This window comes from Rattus rattus, chromosome 1, assembly GCF_011064425.1.
Source record: "Rattus rattus isolate New Zealand chromosome 1, Rrattus_CSIRO_v1, whole genome shotgun sequence".
Lineage (NCBI taxonomy): Eukaryota > Metazoa > Chordata > Mammalia > Rodentia > Muridae > Rattus > Rattus rattus.
Window position 1 is genome coordinate 40050479 of NC_046154.1, and position 20222 is coordinate 40070700.

At 40.5% G+C, this 20222-nt stretch overlaps 1 protein-coding gene across 4 annotated transcripts in view; it reads right to left on the reverse strand.

The window, feature by feature from the left end:
• The window catches only part of Mast2 (microtubule associated serine/threonine kinase 2), a 140607-nt gene that overhangs the window by 73016 nt on the left and 47369 nt on the right, over nucleotides 1-20222 (reverse strand). For all 4 annotated transcript variants that reach the window (XM_032899649.1, XM_032899657.1, XM_032899653.1 and 1 more), the window contains exon 4: nucleotides 12193-12224. In XM_032899649.1, the coding sequence (XP_032755540.1) occupies nucleotides 12193-12224 (32 nt within the window). The remainder of the gene's footprint in view (nucleotides 1-12192; nucleotides 12225-20222) is intronic.

Here is a 20222-nt window from a genome sequence, read left to right on the forward strand (position 1 = left end):
TAAATGGACCCTAGTCCCTATCCCTAACCATGAAGCCAAGGCTGACTGATAACCTCTCACGAAGAAATTTGTTTCCTCCAACACTCTCAGCCAACAACTGGACTGAGCCCAGGGACCCCAGTGGAAGGCAAAGGGAAGTACCAAAGGAGCTGAAGAGGGTGGCAACCCCATAGGAAGAATAGTCTCAACTCTCCAGACGCCCCAGAGCTCCCAGGGACTAAACATACTTAAGATCTACCAATCACACTTAAGAACAGGCCTCATCCTTAGCAGTTGATGGCCAAAACAAAATGTATTTAGTGGTATTTTTGAAAGATTTTGTCTTTCATTGTTTGTTTGGACTTTGCTGTTTTTTCTTTTTTTGATTATTTTATTTTACATTTCAAATTTTGTCCCCCTTCCCAGTCTCCCCTCCACAAACCTGCCCTCCCATCCCTCCCATCCCATGCCTCTAAGAGGGTACTCACATACCCACCCAACCACCCACTCCCACCTCACCCCTCTAGCATCCTCCCACTTTGATCAGGCAACAAGCCTCCACAGGACCAAGTGCCTCCCTTCCTACTGAGGCCAGATAAGGCAATCCTTTGCTACATATGTAGCTGGAGCCATTGACCCACCCATGTATACACTTTAGTGGGTGGTTTAGTCCCTGGGAGCTCTGGGGCGTCTGGAGAGTTGAGACTATTTGTCCTGTGGGTTGCCACCCTCTTCGGCTCCTTTGGTACTTCCCTATGTCTTCCACTGCGGTCCCCGGGCTCAGTGCAATGGTGACTGTGAGTATATACACCTGTAGTAGTAGGTGCTGGCCGAGCCTCTCAGAGATCAGACCTACTGCACCTGTCTGCAAGCAGTTCTTGGCATTAGAAATAATGTCAGGGTTTGAAGTCTTTGGATGAGATAGATCCCAAGGTAGGGTGGTCTCTGGGTGGCCTTTACCTCAGTCTCTGCTCTATTTTTTTTTTTTTTTTTTTTTGGCCCTACTTTTCCAGGTATGTCCTTTTGGGCCTGGGTTACCTCACTTGTTCCATCCATGTGCTGGCAAAATTTGTGAAATTATCATTTTTAATAGCTGAGTAAATTCCATTGTGTAAATGTACCACATTTTCTGTATCCACTCCTCTGTTGAGGGACAACGGGGTTGTTTCCAGCTTCTGGTTATTATAAATAAGGCTGCTATGAACACAGTGGAGCATGTGTCCTTGTTATCTGGCGGGGCTTCTTGTGGGTTATGCCCAGGAGTGGCATAGCTGGGTCTTTAGCTAGAGCTATCTCCAGTTTTCTGAGGAAATGCCAGACTGATTTCCAGAGTGCTTGCACCAGCTTGTAGTCCACCAGCAATGGAGGAGTGCTCCTCTCTCTCCACATCTTTGCCAGTATCTACTGTCGCCTGAGTTTTTTATCTTAGCAATTCTGATTAGTGTAAGTAGAATTCTCAGGGTCGTTTTGATTTGCATTTTCCTGATGACTAAGGATGTTGAACATTTCTTTAGGTGCTTCTCGGCCTCAGTTGAGGACTCTTTGCTCAGCTCTGTACCTCATTTTTAAATTGGGTTATTTGGTCTTTTGAAGGCCAGCTCCTTGAGTTCTCTATATATTTTGTATATTAGCCCTCTACTGGATGTGGGGTTAGTGAAGGTTTTTTCCCCACTCTGTAGATTGCTGTTTTGTCCTTTTGACTGTGACGTTTGCCTTACAGAAGCTTTTCAGTTTCATAAGGCCCCATTTATCGATTGTTGACCTTAGAGCCTGGGCTATTAGAGTTCTCTTAGGAAATTTCCCTTGTACCAATGAGTTCAAGACTCTATCCCACTCTCTCTTCTATTAGATTCAGTGTATCTGGTTTTATGTTGAGGTCCTTAATCCACTTGAACTTGAGCTTTGTGCAAGGTGATTAAATGGACTATTTTCATTTTTCTACGTACAGACGGGCAGTTGGACCAGCACCATTTATTGAAGATGCTTTCTTTTTTCTATTGGATGTTTGTGGCTTCTCTGTTGAAGATTAAATGTGTGGGCTTATTTCAGGGTCTTCAATTCCGTCTTCTCTGTACTAATACCATGTGGTTTTTATCACTATTGCTCTGTAGTATAGCTTGAGGGTTTTTGTTTTGTTTTGTTTTTTGTTTTTCTTTTTCTTTTGCCATCACATGCTCAGGCAGTGAAGGAAACCATCGAAAACATAAAGATGGTAAAAATGTATTGAAATGAGGGGGCCATGTTCCAGCCCAGGAAGCAAAGGAACTTGGCAGTTTGTGTGGCTCTGCATTTAGAGGCAAAGATATAAGAAGGGGGTTATAAAACCTCCCTCCGTGACTAAGGAAAGCCACTGAGATGAGGTGTGTGGCAGCAGAAACATAGAGGCCACTGTGTGAAGCTGTAAAAGTGAAGCCTGCCTGGATTGCCTTGGAAACCTAAAGGTGTATGAGAAGCCACAGCTGTGGGGTATCTACCAAGGAGAGCAGCTAACAGACCGCGGGACAAATCTGTCCTGGTTAGGGTTTTGGTTGCTGTGAGGAGATATCATTACCACAGCTACTCTTATAAAAGAGAACATCTAATTGGGAAAGCTTTACAGCTTCAGAGATTTAGTCCATCATTATCATGGTGGGGAGATGGTGGCATTCAGGCAGACATACTGTTGGAGTAGATGTGGTGTTGGAGAAGGAGCCATGAGTTCTCTATCTGTATGCACAGGTTGGAGGAGGAGACAGTGAGCCACTGGGTCTAGCTTGAGCTTCTGAAAACTCAAAGCCCAGTGACTCACTTCCTCCAACAGGTCACAACCCCTAATTGTGCCACTTCTTGATGACCAACCATTCAAATCTATTAGCTTATGGGGAAATCCCTATTCAAACCACCACAGCCCACTCCCTGGCCATATTATAATGCAGAAATGCACCATCTCTAACAGTCCCAACACTGTTGAAAAGTCCAAAGATCAGGTTTCTTCTGAAACTTGTGTAATCTCTAAATTGTAATCCCTCTGTAAAACAGATCCAGCCTCAATTAAATGTTTTCCTTTTTAAGAGATGCCATGGTCTTGGTCTTCACAGTAATAGAAACCCTAAGTAAGACAATTATGGTTTCTGATTTTGTGTTTTTAATGAAATTTCTGTGTGGTGTGATTGTTTCTTGTGTTTTTCCTTTGGGACTTTTTGTTTGTTTGTTTTGTCCTGTTTTGGGCTATTTTTATTTTACTTTTTGTTTTCTAGTAAGAGAAAGAAAAGTTATGGGTATGGGTGGGTGGGTATGATCTGGGAAGAGTTGGGGAAGAAGAAGCCATGATCAAAATATATTGTATGAAAAAAATCCGTTTTCAATGTATTAAAAATACTCAAATAATTACTCTATCAGAAGACCCAGTTCAAGTTTCAACATTCACATGGCAGCATACAGCTATCTATAACTCCAATCCCAGGTTCTAACACTGGCCTCGGGGACACATGTGCGGCACAGATAACACATGCAAGCAAGAAACTCCCTTACACAATATTTGTCTTAAACACATTTTTTTTTTAAAGATTTGTTTATTTTATGAGTACACTGTGCCTGTCTTCACCAGAAGATGGCATCAGAACCCATTACAGATGGTTGTGAGCCACCATGTGGTTGCTGGGAATTGAACTCAGGACCTCTGGAAGAGCAGTCAGTGCTCTTAGCCACTGAGCCATCTCTCTAGCCCAAATTTTTTTACTTAAGGAAAAAAAGATTTATTTATCTTTATATGAAAGTGTCTGCATGTCAGCAAACTCAGACATTATTGCTGATGCCAAGAAATGCTTGCTGACAGAAGCCTGATACAGCTGTCTTCTGAGAGGCTCTGCCAAATCCTGACAAATACAGATGCAGATACTCAAAGCCAACCATGGACTGATCACAGGGACCCCAATAGAGGAGTTAGGGGAAGGACTGAAAGAGCTGAAGAGGCCTTATCTGGCTTTAATGGGAGGGGAGGCCTGTGTAGACTTGATGCCCCAATGTAGAGGAATGCTAGGGCAGTAAGGAGGGAGTGGGTAGGTAGGTGGGGGAGCACCCTTATAGAAGCAAGGTAAGGGGGAACAGTATAGGAGGTTTGTAGAGAGGAAACAAGGAAAGGGGATTACATCTGAAATGTAAATACAATATCCAATTTTATTAAAAATCATATTCATATAAAGGTAAATGGGAAATAAAAATGGCCTGCTAATATGGAAAAAGGTGTCTGCATGTATGTATGTGTGTAGTATGCATGTTTGGTGTTCCATAGATAGAGCCAATAGAGTCCCAAAAATGTTGGGTCCTTTGAACCTGGAGTTATAGGTGGTTAGGAGCTGTCCTCAGAGTGCTAGAAACTGTCAGTGCTTTTAATTGCTGAATTATTTCTCCAGCTCCTTTACTTAAAATCTAATCACACAAAGGAAAAAGATCTCCCACTCCCCCTCCCAAGCAGCTATACTTTAAAAAGGCTAAGTGAGCCTACGGTGTCAGAAAGAGCTCTAGAAGCCCTCCCTGATGGCACTTTAATCTTATACTGCTAGCCTCCAAAAATATGATCTAACATTATTGCTTAAGCCATCTAGATTATAAGATTTTGTTACTATTAGCCACACAGACTAATGCAGTATAATTTTCTTCTGGCATGTGGCTTAAGAAATATGAGGTCAGCTTGGTCTATATAGTGAGTTCCAGACCAGCTAGGAAGAGCTTGCCATAAAGGAGGGAGGGAGGGAGGGAGGGAGGGAGGAGGGGAGGGGAGGGAGGGAGGGAGGGAGGGAGGGAGAGAGAGAGAGAGAGACAGAGACAGAGACAGAGACAGAGACAGAGAGAGAGAGAGACAGAGACAGAGATCAGCTTGGTCTACAAAGCAAGTTCCAGGGCTACACAGAAAAACCTGTTTAAACAAGAACAAAAAAGGACCCATTAAAGATATATACTAGGAAGTCCAACTTAGTCTAAATTGTCTATGGTCTAAGTGTGATGCGGTCAGAAAGCTTTTCATAATACAATAAAATATTTAAGCTGAGATGTGGAAAAATATAAAACTACCCAGGGATACATGGGAGAAGGAGGGACTGAAGAGACGGCTCAGCAAGTAAAGTGACTACTCTGCAAGGTGAGGGCCTGAATCCAGACTGACAGCTCCCTCACACAGTGGGACAGCAGTGACTGACAGCTCCCTCACACAGTGGGACAGCAGTGCCTGACAGCTCCCTCACACAGTGGGACAGCAGTGCCTGACAGCTCCCTCACACAGTGGGACAGCAGTGCCTGACAGCTCCCTCACACAGTGGGACAGCAGTGCCTGACAGCTCCCTCACACAGTGGGACAGCAGTGACTGACAGCTCCCTCACACAGTGGGACGGCAGTGCCTGACAGCTCCCTCACACAGTGGGACGGCAGTGACTGACAGCTCCCTCATACAGTGGGACAGCAGTGCCTGACAGCTCCCTCACACAGTGGGACAGCAGTGCCCACATAAGGAAGAGTCAAGGACACAAGTATACCACTTCTGACAAATCTTGAGGACGATAATAAAATCCTTTCAAACCTGTCCTTATGAGGCTATAAGGATACAGAACAATGAGCAATTTGTAAATCACTCATTTCATTAACATCAGTGTCTCTATAAACTTGTCATAAATTCGTGAGTACTAATTCAACTGAATCAGAGTATATGTCTTAAGGTTCTTACTTTTCTGTCTTTTTACTGAAAACGCTAAGCAGCACTTTTGCTCTGACAATACACTGCCTAAAAGGCTTTATCTAGTTCTACATAAAAAGGTTCCATGAAGCTTCAAATGTCTGAGGAGATGACTGGGAACAGAGATCAGTTAGCCGTTCACTTCAGTATAAGGCAATTAAAGTGCAGAAATTACAGTTCCTATCTAAAGCAACAGAGAACTTGTTAATTGCCAAAGCCTAGATTATTATGTCTGCTACAGCCTAAATATGGTTTATCCCCTACAATACCAATTATGAAATGTGGTTTCCAAGGTGTGATATTCAGCAAATATTGACACAGCAAGGGGAAAGGGCAGATTTCAAGGGGTTCATTGGCAAACAGTCTTGTCTAATTGGTAATCCTAGTTCTTCAGAGAATCCTAAAAGTCTGTATGACACCCAAAGTTGACTGCTGGCCTCCAAATGCATACAAAACTTGCACACATAAACTGTTCATACAAATCTGCACATATACAAAAATACTCACCCATACATGTGTCCATGTTGATAAACACATGATATATTGTTTATAGTGAGGAAATGAAGAACGTCTGACTTAGTAAACCTTGTAAGCCCTTCAAAAAAATGTATCCAATTCAAAGTTCTGACCTGATAATTTCAGTTTGTTTCCAGCATAGAGCATAGTATCAGTGAACATTTGCTGAATAATCAGTTGTTTCAATGTCAGTTACTATATTAAAAAAAAAAAAAAAAAGCCAGGCATGATGGTGCACACCTTTAATCTGGCACTCGGGAGGCAGAGGCAGATGAATCTCTGAGTTCAAAGCCAGTCTGGTCTGCAAAGCAAGTTCCAGGAAAGCCAGGGTTACACAGAGAAACTCTGCCTCAAACAAAACAAACCAGAAAGAGAAAGAAAAAGAGACAAAAATACTATTTGTGATAATTATTAGCATAAAATTTTAAGGACTGGAGTAGGCTTAACTTTCTTAACTAATGTTTAAAATATTTTTTGTTATAAAGATAGATTTTCTCCCCATAAGCAAAATTAACTTCAAAACCATAATCCTCTTGCTTTAGTTTCCTGAATGCTAGAACAGAGGCATTTTCATGATCAGGTAGAACTAACTTTGGTTGGTTCTATGGTTACTTCAGAATTTGTATGACCAAAATATTCTTCCGGTACCAAATTAAAATCATATCTCTCTGTTCCTTCCTTCCCTAAAACTTGAGTCACTGCAAGCATATATTAGAAGCTACCTGCCTTGGGGTTTTTTTTTGTTTGTTTGTTTTGTTTTGTTTTTTTCCGGAGCTGGGGACCGAACCCAGGGCCTTGCGCTTGCTAGGCAAGCGCTCTACCACTGAGCCAAATCCCCAACCCCTCTGCCTTGGGTTTTAATTTTATTTCATTTCTTTTTAAATTTTTCTTTATGTGTACATGGGTGCATACATGCCTTTTCATGCCTGTGGAGGTCATAAGACAGCTATTAGGGAGTGTAATTCTTCCACTACATATGTCCTAGGGATCATGTTTGGGTCACCAAGCTTGGAGATAAGAGCCTTTACCTACTGAGCCATCTTGCAAGCTCAGTTTCCTTTAATGTTAAATAGAAAATCCCAGACAGTCTCCAAATAGAAAAAAAATAAGGGAGTAGGATGGGGTGGAAGACAGTAGAAAATGACCAATTACAAATGCATGCTAAGTACAAAGCTGAAAAAGCCGCCAAACCCATTAACATGCACTCACTGAGGACAGCACTCCACTGGGGACCCTTGCCTGACCAGCTTTCAGATGATTTGGGACACTTTGAAACTAGAAATGAAACCTACTGTAAAACTGAATCAGAGGGGCAAGAGAGATGATCAATGGTTAAAAGCACTGGCTGTTCTTTCAGAGGACCCACTTTCAGTTTTCAGGGGGATCTGACACCCTCTTCTGGCCTCCATGGGCTGCTCATAATGCGGTATGTGTACAAACATGCAGGGAAAACACAAACACAAAATAGTCTTTTAAAAATATAATACATCTTAGAGCAAACCAAAATTACTGAAGCAACATTACTTACTATTAAGTGAGCCATCTAATAGTTTTAACAGAAAGGAAAAACAGGTGTCATGATCTTTATTTCAAAGATTAGGGAACTAAGACTGAATTTAAAATGAAGTGATTTGTCTAAGTGTTAAAGTCTATTCTGTGATAGAGTCAAGACTGAATTCCAGTTGTGACTCAGCCAGAGTTCCTTTATATGAAACTATAATGATCTTTATAAAAATAGTAAAAAAAATAAAAATAAAAATATTCAGGGAACAATTTAATCACTGGAGTCTTAATATAAAGCAAACTGTTCAAACAATAGTAACAGACTTACCTGTTTCATACATTAAAAAACATGTATGAACCACTTTGGGGACTAGGAGACAAGTGAATGGGGACAGTTGGGTAATCGGGGACATGCAAGCATGTTCACGTCATCCATGGAACAGCCCGGGAAGGCGGGCTAGGAAGAGAAGGCTTTCAGGTAGACAGAGAAGGAGCAGAGGGAATCTGAGAAGCTAAAGTCATGGGGAAGACCGCCAAGCCACAAGTAGAATTAAGAAATCTTGCAAAAGTATTACAGAGCAATAGTGATAAAAACTGCATGGTATTGGTACAGAGACAGACAGATAGACCAATGGAACAGAATTGAAGACCCAGAAATGAACCCACACACCTATGGTCACTTGATTTTTGACAAAGGAGCCAAATCCATCCAATGGAAAAAAAGATAGCATTTTTCAGCAAATGGTGCTGGTTCAACTGGAGGTCAACATGTAGAAGAATGCAGATCAAGCCATGATTATCACCCAGTACAAAGCTTAAGTCCAAGTGGATCAAGGACCTCCACATCAAACCAGACACACTCAAACTAATAGAAGAAAAACTAGGGAAGTATCTGGAACACATGGGCACTGGAAAAAATTTCCTGAACAAAACACCAATGGCTTATGCTCTAAGATCAAGAATCGACAAATGGGATCTCAAAAAACTACAAAGCTTCTGTAAGGCAAAGGACACTGTGGTCAGGACAAAACGGCAACCAACAGATTGGGAAAAGATCTTTACCAATCCTACAACAGATAGAGGCCTTATATCCAAAATATACAAAGAACTCAAAAAGTTAGACCGCTGGGAGACAAATAACCCTATTAAAAAATGGGGTTCAGAGCTAAACAAAGAATTCACAGCTGAGGAATGCCGAATGGCTGAGAAACACCTAAAGAAATGTTCAACATCTTTAGTCATCAGGGAAATGCAAATCAAAACAACCCTGAGATTTCACCTCACACCAGTGAGAATGGCTAAGATCAAAAACTCAGGTGACAGCAAATGCTGGCGAGGATGTGGAGAAAGAGGAACACTCCTCCATTGTTGGTGGGGTTGCAGACTGGTACAACCATTCTGGAAATCAGTCTGGAGGTTCCTCAGAAAATTGGACATTGAACTGCCTGAGGATCCAGCTATACCTCTCTTGGGCATATACCCAAAAGATGCCCCAACATATAAAAAGACACGTGCTCCACTATGTTCATCGCATGGCCTTATTTATAATAGCCAGAAGCTGGAAAGAACCCAGATGCCCTTCAACAGAGGAATGGATACAGAAAATGTGGTACATCTACACAATGGAATATTACTCAGCTATAAAAAACAACGACTTTACGAAATTCGTAGGCAAATGGTTGGAACTGGAAAATATCATCCTGAGTGAGCTAACCCAATCACAGAAAGACATACATGGTATGCACTCACTGATAAGTGGCTATTAGCCCAAATGCCTGAATTACCCTAGATGCCTAGAACAAATGAAACTCAAGACGGATGATCAAAATGTGAATGCTTCACTCCTTCTTTAAAGGGGAACAAGAATACCCTTGGCAGGAAGAGAGAGGCAAAGATTAAAACAGAGACTGAAGGGACACCCATTCAGAGCCTGCCCCACATGTGGCCCATATATATACAGCCACCCAATTAGACAAGATGGCTGAAGCAAAGAAGTGCAGAAGTGTAGATCGCTCCTGAGAGACACAGCCAGAATACAGCAAATACAGTGGCGAATGTCAGCAGCAAACCACTGAACTGAGAATAGGACCCCCGTTGAAGGAATCAGAGAAAGAACTGGAAGAGCTTGAAGGGGCTCGAGACCCCATATGTACAACAATGCCAAGCAACCAGAGCTTCCAGGGACTAAGCCACTACCTAAAGACTATACATGGACTGACCCTGGACTCTGACCTCATAGGTAGCAATGAATATCCTAGTAAGAGCACCAGTGGAAGAGGAAGCCCTGGGTCCTGCTAAGACTGAACCCCCAGTGAACTAGACAGTTGGGGGGAGGGCGGCAATAGGGGGAGGGTGGGGAGGGGAACACACATAAGGAAGGGGAGGGGGGAGGGGGATGTTTGCCCGGAAACCGGGAAAGGGAATAACACTCGAAATGTATATAAGAAATATTCAAGTTAATAATAAAAAAAAAAAAAAAAAAAAAAAAAAAAAGAAATCTTGCAAAAAAAAAAAATTGTTCCTAGTGACAGTGACCCTTTTCCATTCCTATTTAAACACCTGGGTCCTCTATTTTAAGACCTTTTACCAACTCAGGTAGAATGAAGTATTGGTAAGGAGTGTGTTGAACACTTTAATAAACACTTGTTTAAAAAAAATCAAAAGGTAGCTATTGTCTATAGTTCTCATTCAGCAACTCCTACCTCAGTTGAGATTTCAAAGCAAGTCCAATATAGAATCCTGTCAGACCCTACCGATTCATCTTTGTTGTATTCTGACTTCTGTATCACCTTGAATTAAACCAATTCATTTGAAAGGCGGGGGTGAGACGGAGGGGGGGTGAGAAATATATATGATATACTTCATGTTTATAGACATTTAAGGACTAGCAAATAGTTCAACAGGTGAAGGCACCTGCAATCAACCCTGAGAACCTGAGTTCAAGTCTCAAAACCTACAAGATGGAGAGAATGGGCTCCTGCCAGCTGTCCTCTGATCTGCACGTCATGGCATAAGTATACCCATCCAAGTGTACACTAAGTAAATCTCTTTAGTACACTTAAGAACAAACAACAACAGTGTTTCTACTTCACAGACAATAGTTCAGGATTTCATAAAAAAGTTTCAAAAACATTGTTTAATCACAGTTCTGTTTCTATAACAGTTCCCAAAATTGTTTATATGTGCATGTGTGTGTTCTCACAGGTGTGTTTGTATGGGCATGCATGTTTGTATAACTGTGAAGACCTATGTCACAACACATATGTGGACAGAGCCTCTTCACTGTTCACCACTGTACATGCTCGGCTCACCAGTCCCTGGTCCTAGGGATTCTCTTGCCTTCATCTCCCATCTCCCATGAAAGCCGGGTTGCATACACAAGGGGCCGAGCTCAGCTCTAGGTAGGTTTACAGGGATCTGACTCAGGTTTTCATGCTTGTGTAGCAAGCACACTGTCCACAGAGGTATCCTCAGCCTTGTGTTTTCCAAATTTTGACCCTTAGTTAACCAAGATGTTGGTATGAGTGTAAGTTTGGTAAAGGTGAATCAAATAACAATTGATGGGGTTGGGGATTTAGCTCAGTGGTAGAGCGCTTGCCTAGCAAGCGCAAGGCCCTGGGTTTGGTCCTCAGCTCCGAAAAAAAAGAAAAAGAAAAAAAAAAAAATTGATGGGCCTTAGAATGTAAACTTTAATTCAGTAAATTTACACTCTATCTTTTCTTCCTCTGTACTGACAGAGATGGAACTTTGTATGTCCAAGATAAGCACATATTGTGCTACCACTGAGTTACTTCTCTAACACAACAATATGCTTTTAAACATACATTCCAGAGTCTGCTTGGTTAAATCAGCAATGAATCCCCAAGAATTCTTAGGACAAAGACAGCCAAAGAAGATATTTTTTAAGCTGTCTTAACTTCTTAAAATTAAAGTCCAAGGACAAAAATTACTTTCTAATCTCCACTAACCCTCAATCCAGAATAAAATAGAGAGAATGGGGACCTGCTTCAGTCTACTTCCTAAACGTGGCTGCCCCTGCTCCAACTTGTCAGAAGAATCATTCTCTTCATCATAGCCATGCTGTGGGATACAGATACAAAGAACTTTAGATTTAATACCCCAACATACTTAGCTTAATGAGAGAAGGGGACCTGGGGCAATGAGCTTACTGAAGAAGTCTCTGACCTAATGAGAAACATAAACAGGAAACAGTTTTTTAATGAATATGAATGTTATGTCAGTGTATGTCTATGTATCACAAGCGTGCCTGTTGCCCGTGGAGGTCAGAAGAGGGCATCAGATCCTTTGGAACAGGGAGTCACCATGTAGGTGCTGAGAATTGAACATAGGTCCTCTGCTTCCAATCTATCTTTCCATCACCCAGAAGACCCTTGAATGAGATTTCTATAATGAGTATTAACAATATTAAGACAGTTCCCAATCAAGAGATCATCAGATAAAATCATAATGGTAAGGACGATCTACTTACAAGCTGCCTCTCCTCGGAAGGCTCAATTCCTTCTGAAAAACAAAACACATAAATAAGTTAAATAAATAAGGGTCCATTTGAATCCTGTAAGAAATTAACACACGTAAATGTTTCTATGTCGTAGTCTCTTCTTTTGCCTCTAAAACTGTATGAAAGGCAGGCATGGTGGTGCAAGCCTTCAACCACAGTACTGAAGAGACAGAGACATGCACACCTTTGAATACCAAGCCGGCCTGATCTATACAGTTACTTCAGCCAGAGATGTACAATGTTCTCACCATTTACCTGTTCATAGTATTTCATAAATATTCTTCCATTACACCAATATCCAGTCATGTTTTCAATTCAGAAGAGAATTTACTGTTTTGCTAAGATGCATATAGCAATGAAATGACAACATAAAACAGAAACAGGAACTTAAGGATTTCCAAGATTCTCTATTTCAAATGAATTGCTGACTTAAATATGTTGCTTTGAAAGCACTCATTCAACTTTTAAAATCTAATTTTATTAGATAAAATACCCTAGCTTTCTTCATTTTAATTAATCATTTCATATGCATTACATTATTAAAAACATCACAATTCTTAATTTTGTCGTAATTACTATTACTAATTTTCTTTGATTTTTGTGTGTTCAACTTCAATATGATGGTTTTCCTTCACATTATAATTTTATTTTGCCATGTTTGGTTGTTATCTCTTAGAAGCCTGTTCCTTTCTATGAGAGACAGAAAGGGGGTGAACCTGAAGAGGAGGGGAAATGAGGAGGGACAGAGAAGTCAACAGAAGGGAAATTATAATCAGGATATATCATTCTCAGGTAAAAACTAACTTGTGTCACCTCTCTCCCCATTTTCTGCCCATGTTACTCAGAAATCAAGAGTCTTTAAAGTACCATTGTTCAGAAGTATTTAGTTAACACTTAAGGAATACTAGAAGGCACTATTGCTGCTAATATTTACTTGGGATTTTTCTTTAGATATTATGACCTTAATAAGTTATTGTTATCATATGAAGGGCAGTTCAGTTTTCAGTCCTTAAAAACCAAACCGAGAGGCACAGAAATATCAAGCATTCTATTTTTTTTAATATTTTTCTCTTTTATTGAAAATAAATTCTCATCATGGCAGTGGTGGTGGACACCTTCAATCCCAGCACTCAGGAGGCAGAGACAGGTCTGTGTGAGTTCGAGGTCAGCCTAGGCTACAGAGTGAGTTTCCAGGACAGGCAGAGCTACACAGTGAAAAGTCAAAAAAAGAAAAAAGGAAAAAAAAAGGATGAAAGTCAAGTTTTACCATAAGATCTAAATCTGAATTTCTTTCCATGAAAAAACAGTCAATTCTTATCATGATGGGGGCTTCTCTGGGAAAGACGCTCAGATACAATCTCCAGGCACCTTTTCACTGGTAAGAGACGTGAGTGTGCAGGGGATGGCTGTTTCATCCCTTCTTTTTCCAGGAACAAATTCCAGACTGAGAATGAGCCCAACACACAATAATAAGCTTTTTCCAGCTTGTGCCTTCTTTCACATAAACCATTAAATAAACCAGTGTACTCTTATTTTAGTATTCATTAGCACTATGGTGTACCAAAATTATAGTAGTTTAGTTCTTTTATTTTCAAAGCAGCTGATCTGGTAAAGGCCACCTTCACTCAAACTTGACTTGGTTGGTTTTTGTTTGTTTGGTTGGTTGGTTGATTTGTTATTGTTTAATTTTCAAAACATTTTTAAAATTTGGGGGGTGGGCAGGGAAGGAGTACACTGTAGTTGTCCTCAGACACACCAGAAGAGGGCATCGGATCTCATTACAGATGGTTGTGAGCCACCATGTGGTTGCTGGGAATTGAACTCAGGACCTCTGAAAGAGCAGTCAGTGCTCTTAACCACTGAGCCATCACTCCAGCCCCTTCTTATTATTTTTAATTATGTGTATCTGTGTTTAGTGTGTGACAATGAGTGCCAAAGTCCAAGAAGGCCAAAGGCTCTGAAGCTAGAGTTAAAGGCAGTTATGAACCATCTCATAGGGGTGTTAAAAGCTGAGCTGGGGTCCTCTACGAGAGCCATATACTGCCAATTGAGGAGTCATCTCTCTAGACTCTATACTTAGTTTCAGGGGGTTTGTTTGTTTGGTTGATTGGTTTAGTTTTGTTGATATAGGGTATCAGGACAGCTCTGGCTATCTTGGCACTAGTTCTATGTAGAGGCTGGTGTCCAACTCAGAGAGATGTGCCTGCCTCAACCTCCAAAGTGCTAGGAATAAAGGCATGCACTGCTGTGCTTGGCTTTTGTTGGCTTTTTAAAACAGTCTTCTTTAAAGTTATTATAATTGTATGCCAGACATTGGGACCGTTTAGTTATTTAGTTGATTTGTTTGTTTGTTTTGAGACAAACCTCAATTATATAGCCCTGACTGACCTCAAACTCACAGAAATTCCTACTGCAAGAACCAAAGGTGTATGTGACTCCATGACATCAGGCCATTCTCGTCAACTCCACATTGGCATCTTTACAGTACTGCTCTTAACCATTCTATACAATACTTTTTTCCTTATATGTATCTCAAAGCATTTCATAGTTGCCTTATAATAGATTTTTTTTTCGGAGCTGGGGACCGAACCAGGGCCTTGCGTTTGTTAGGCAAGCGCTCTACCGCTGAGCTAAATCCCCAACCCCATAGATTTTTTTTGTAAAGGTTATTTCCCTATTTGGAGAAGTCTGTGTTAATAATGGTGACTTTTCCAATATTTTCTAATTGGCTACTGCTAGTATATTAGAATATTATATGTTCATCTTATGTCTGGTAATCTCCCTCAGCTGTTTGTTATGAAAACAGTCTCCTGTAGTTCAGGCCTGACTCCAATTCACTCTATAGCTGAGGCTGTCCATAAACTTTTGATCTTCCTGCCTCCAACGCCCCAGTGCAGGCATTATAGACATGTGCCACCATGCCTATTCTAAGTTCTCCATCTTCTTTCTGAGAAAAAAACTCACTCATCCCAGACTGATCTCAAACACACTGTATAGCTTAGATACCCTGGACATTGGACATCACCTCCTGTTTACAAGAAATCATGCCCAGCTTATACGTACCAGGAATCAGACCTAAGCCACATGCATGCCTGGAAGGAACTCTGCCAACTGAGCTCTATAGTTAGCCAAGACCAAAATTTATTTAAACTCCTCTGACATTTCCAGCAAGGACACCTCAATGCTAACTATCAGTATTTTTTCTTCTTACTCAATATTTATGCATTGCTTTTTCACTTATTAAATTGTCTAGAATCCCCACCCCCAGACCCCAAAACTCTGTAGAGCCCTGGGTGTCCTGGAACTCACTCTAAAAAGAAGCTGGACTCAAAGCTACTCAAATCTGCCTGCCTCTGTCTTCCAAGTGCTGGGATTAAAGGCCTGTACCACCACTCCCAGCCCCCAGCCATCTAGCACTTTTTAAAAAAAAAAAAACAAAAAACTTGGGGTTGGGGATTTAGCTCAGCGGTAGAGCGCTTGTCTAGCAAGCGCAAGGCCCTGGGTTCGGTCCCCAGCTCCAAAAAAAAGAAAAGAAAAAAAAACTTAGTAATAATAGTAAGAGCAGATATTATTTACTTCGTTTGTTTATTCATGCATGTAGCTTTTTACTTGGCCAGTTCTCGTGATTGTACATTGAATGGCAAACTAATTAGACAAGGTCCCCTATCTTGGGCAACTATTTACTATGTTGCTTCCTCCAAGAAACCTGGTAAGGCAAGTGGGTACGATGAAAGCAGCATGTGTGGCGGTTGATTTTCTGGAAAGCATTTAGTAGTCTACTGTACACAATCAACTTCTGTATGTTTGTGCATACAAACCTAAAAATTGCTTTCAAAGTTCTTTGGGAGGGGGGTGGTTTGATTTATTTTTTTTCAAGACAGGGTTTTCCTGGGTAGCCTTGGCTGACCTGGAACTCGCTCTATAGGCCAGGCTAGCCTCAAACTAACTTAGAGACCCGCCTACTGTTTCTGCTTGGATCAAAGGCAGGTGCCAACACCGCACTGGCTTTGACAAGTGAATAATCTAAACTACTGCTTTGCACAGGTGGCTTCTATTTCAGAATGTGTATGTGCTGTGTTCTAGAAAATAAACCTTACGGTAGAAAATAAAAAACCAAAGCATACAGCTATTTATAACAAAAGAAAACAAAACCACCCTCCAGCTCTGTAATCTGACAGTTTGGTACTCTCACTAAGCAAAAATAGATTCAAAAGAAAGGGCATCAATAAACAAAGTAGCAGATCCTGAAACAGTCAGCAGAGGAATTATAGTCCTTAATTAGCAGCTATGCTTTTACATACACCACTACTTAAGAAGCATCCCAAATACTCTAACTGTATTTCAGAATTTCCCTGAAATAGCAACTGACAAATCACTAAACCGACTGCAGTAGAAGGAGACAATATAACCCAATGGGGCTTGTGATAGCTTCTAAACTCCAAGCCACACTAGACAAATGCTGAAGAACTCAGTAAGAATTCCTCAGTGAGTATTTGAATGTTTGCAATGTGAAAATAGTAATAAGAGGCACAATCATGAGGTTGGAAACATGGCTCAGTTACTGCTCCAGTTAGAGGACTGGAGTTTGGATCCTGGCACCATCTGGTGGATGACAAATGCCTATAACTCTTAGTTCCAAGGGATCTCTGATGTCAGGCCCCACCATTCACTCATACACAAACACACAAACACACAAACACACAACACACATACACACACACAAACACACACACACACACACACACACACAAAGAAATATAGTCAAAGCTACAAATACCATGTTTCACCCTGCTTTAAGTTTATCAAATCCTACCTTACACATATTCTTTCTGAACACAAAAGAAGTAAAAATAAAATTAATTCATGGGAATTGGAGAACCAGAGTACTTTTTGGGGGGTGGGGAATATGTTTACAAAAGTCAAACAAGTCATCTATTTCGCATAGATAGACCCTCATAAGTTGGTCGATTAGCTAGAATTTATACTGGAACTTTCATTGTATCAGTTCTCAGAAACATTCAGTGATGAGCTACCCCGTTTGTTGTTTAGGAATAAAATAGAGCAAGATGATCTGATTTACGGCGTATGATAAACATCACCAAATTTGAGAAGAAATTTGATGAATTATTTTAATGCCAAAGGTATTCATTAAAATTCAGTTCAAGTTGTCTGTCACTCTCTGTATTTCCTCTCATTCTTAAATACCTTATTTGCTCCTTTATGTACTAAAATTTAAGAACTGAGAAAGATGGAGGATGGATGGACAGAGATAGACAGACATAAATGGATGGCATATATTGCAAAGCAAAGGTTTAGAAAACTTAATAGTTTATACAGAATCAAATGTCACACACACACACACACACACGCAAACACATACACCACACACACACACACACACACACACACACACACACACACACGCACGACTTTATTGTGGAAAAAAGACAAGCATAATGGTCAGAAAGAGAATGTTTGCATATTTAATGTTCAAAATTAGGTTTCTATCCTACATAGGTTTGATTTAATTGATCTGCTCATTTAATTCAAAGTAAGTAAATTCAAGCAGCACCTTTCTATCAAAAGTGGAATCCTAGCTAAGAAAGGTGTGGTAACACTCCCTGTCCTCCTAGCTACTCAGGAGGCTTGAGAAAGGAAGCTCCCTTGAGCCCAGGAGTTGAAGATCAACCTGAGTAACAAACATTCCAAGACCCCATTTCAAGATAAAACAAAAGGAATTAAAAGAAAAAAGTAGCAAGACCTTAATAAAATTCTCTAGTCATAAGTATACATGAAGAATAAAGAACTTAGTGACACCCCCTCCCCCATGCATTGAATGAAATTGTGACAATCTGATACATCTTCAAAAGGTGCTGATAGTATTCAAAGAGGCTTTGTTTTACTCACCTGTAAACCTCTCCTCCTCAGAATACTGGAATCATCCATAGCAAATACCAGACAAAAAACGCCACTCCCCACACACCAACTACTAGCACCTACTTACTGCTGAATAAAGAGGTAACCAGTCCATTCAGAACAGCAGGCTGTGCCCCGGACCCCAGCAGACAGCTAACCCAGGACACGATTATTGCCTAATACTAAAATATAGAAAGCTCTCACTAGAATCAAAACAGAAACAGAGAAAATACTTGAAATTTGCTTTTCTTTTCCATATATAGCTTCCTTTGTCTGGAATTATCTTAAGTACCAAGGAAAGAACAAAGGTCCTAGGAAAAGCGATTGCAGTCTTTGCTATCCAGACTTCACTGCTTATTAAAAAGGTTTGGCAAACAAAACAAGAGTCTCCACCTACAGCTACTAAGCTCATAAAATCGGTGTCACGTTTTCCTTTCCAAAAAGAAAACCATTCCACATCCATTTCTTAGGTAAATATGCTTCAAAAATATAAAAACAACAACAACAAAAAACCCAACATATTATTCTGCTGCCTGTTTTCAGGCTCAAACTGATACAAAACCAGTTATTGTTTTGGCTAAGTCGGCAAAATTCCTTTCATCCTTTGTACAGACAAAGCAAATGTCAGATTCTTTCGATACTGTCACAGGCTCTTTTGTTTCTGTATCGCTAGATATGCAGATCGTCCCTCCTCGGACGGTCCCAAAGCCTCTCCCGCCACCCTCCACCCAGAAGCCTAGACCATTGCTAAGGTTGGTCTCTCGGCTCTTTTATGTCCTTGGGAGGATAAAAGTACACGTGCTGTGAGTTCTGAGCATGGATGAATTCATTCATCTATTCATCGCTGACAGTGCTGCCACAGGAAACGCTCCCTATTCCACCAGATGTCTATAAGGACTCTGCAAGCAAAAGCGTAGCTTCCCCAAGCTAGAATAAGCTCAGGATTGTTTCTTTGGTCACTGCCTGCCATACTTGAAGTAGGACTTCAGCCAAGTTTAAAGATTTCTACTCCTTAATTCATGGAACAAAACACATATTTTAGATTTCAAGACTAGAAAGGTTATCTCTTATGACAGGATTCTGTCATTCATAGGTGTTTAAATTTTCTAGCATTGTAGAAATTGTTAAAATCACAGGAAAAAATAGAAAATTGAAACAAGTTGGTAATTGTTCTAATAAATCACATGGAAATTAGTGAAAGTAGGACTACATTATTAAGATTATCTTCTAATTTACAACCATTGTTCTTCAAACTATAGGACGTACTGCAAAAATTATTAACCCCACAAAGATTTCCACAAATTAACCCAAATTTCCTATTGTGACAGAAAAGGGTATATACAAAACACCCGAATCACCTTTTATATCTCCTAAGGAGTAAACATACCAATAGCTATAGGGCAGATTCAGTATGCATCCCATGAGGAGGAAAAGCTGCCCTTCTATAGCTCTGTCAGCTGCAACCAAGTCTGGGGCTTAAAGGAAGTTCTATTTAAAAGATCTTTTTCTGATCCTCTTATAACAGACTACAAGAGGAACAAGAGTTAGCCTCACTGCTAAAAATAGTACAGAAAGCAAGATGCAGCTCTCTTTCATTCATCAAAAATTTTAAGTGCTTTAACACAACCACTGTAGTCATTCATTGTGAAAGCTAATAAATCTGATCCCACTCTTCCATCTGCTGCTTTTAAACAACTAGATGGAGTATGTCCTATGGAGAAAGCAAGTAAGACCTGAACGGACAGCCGATTGCACAAGGTATGCTACATGGTATATTACTGTCTCAGAGTCACAGACTTTAAAGGCACAGAATTTATGAAGCTAACTTTACTAACTAGAACATACATATATGAGCAGAAGTCAAGGAGAAATAATATCTAATTCATTCAAACCCAATTTATAGAAATATTTTAAAGTACAATTTAATAAGTTGTTCAGGTCAAAGATTCAAAACTCCTCTTGATTTTTTTTTTTTGTTTTTTTGTTTTTGTTCTTTTTTTCGGAGCTGGGGACCGAACCCAGGGCCTTGCGCTTCCTAGGCAAGCGCTCTACCACTGAGCTAAATCCCCAACCCTCCTCTTGAT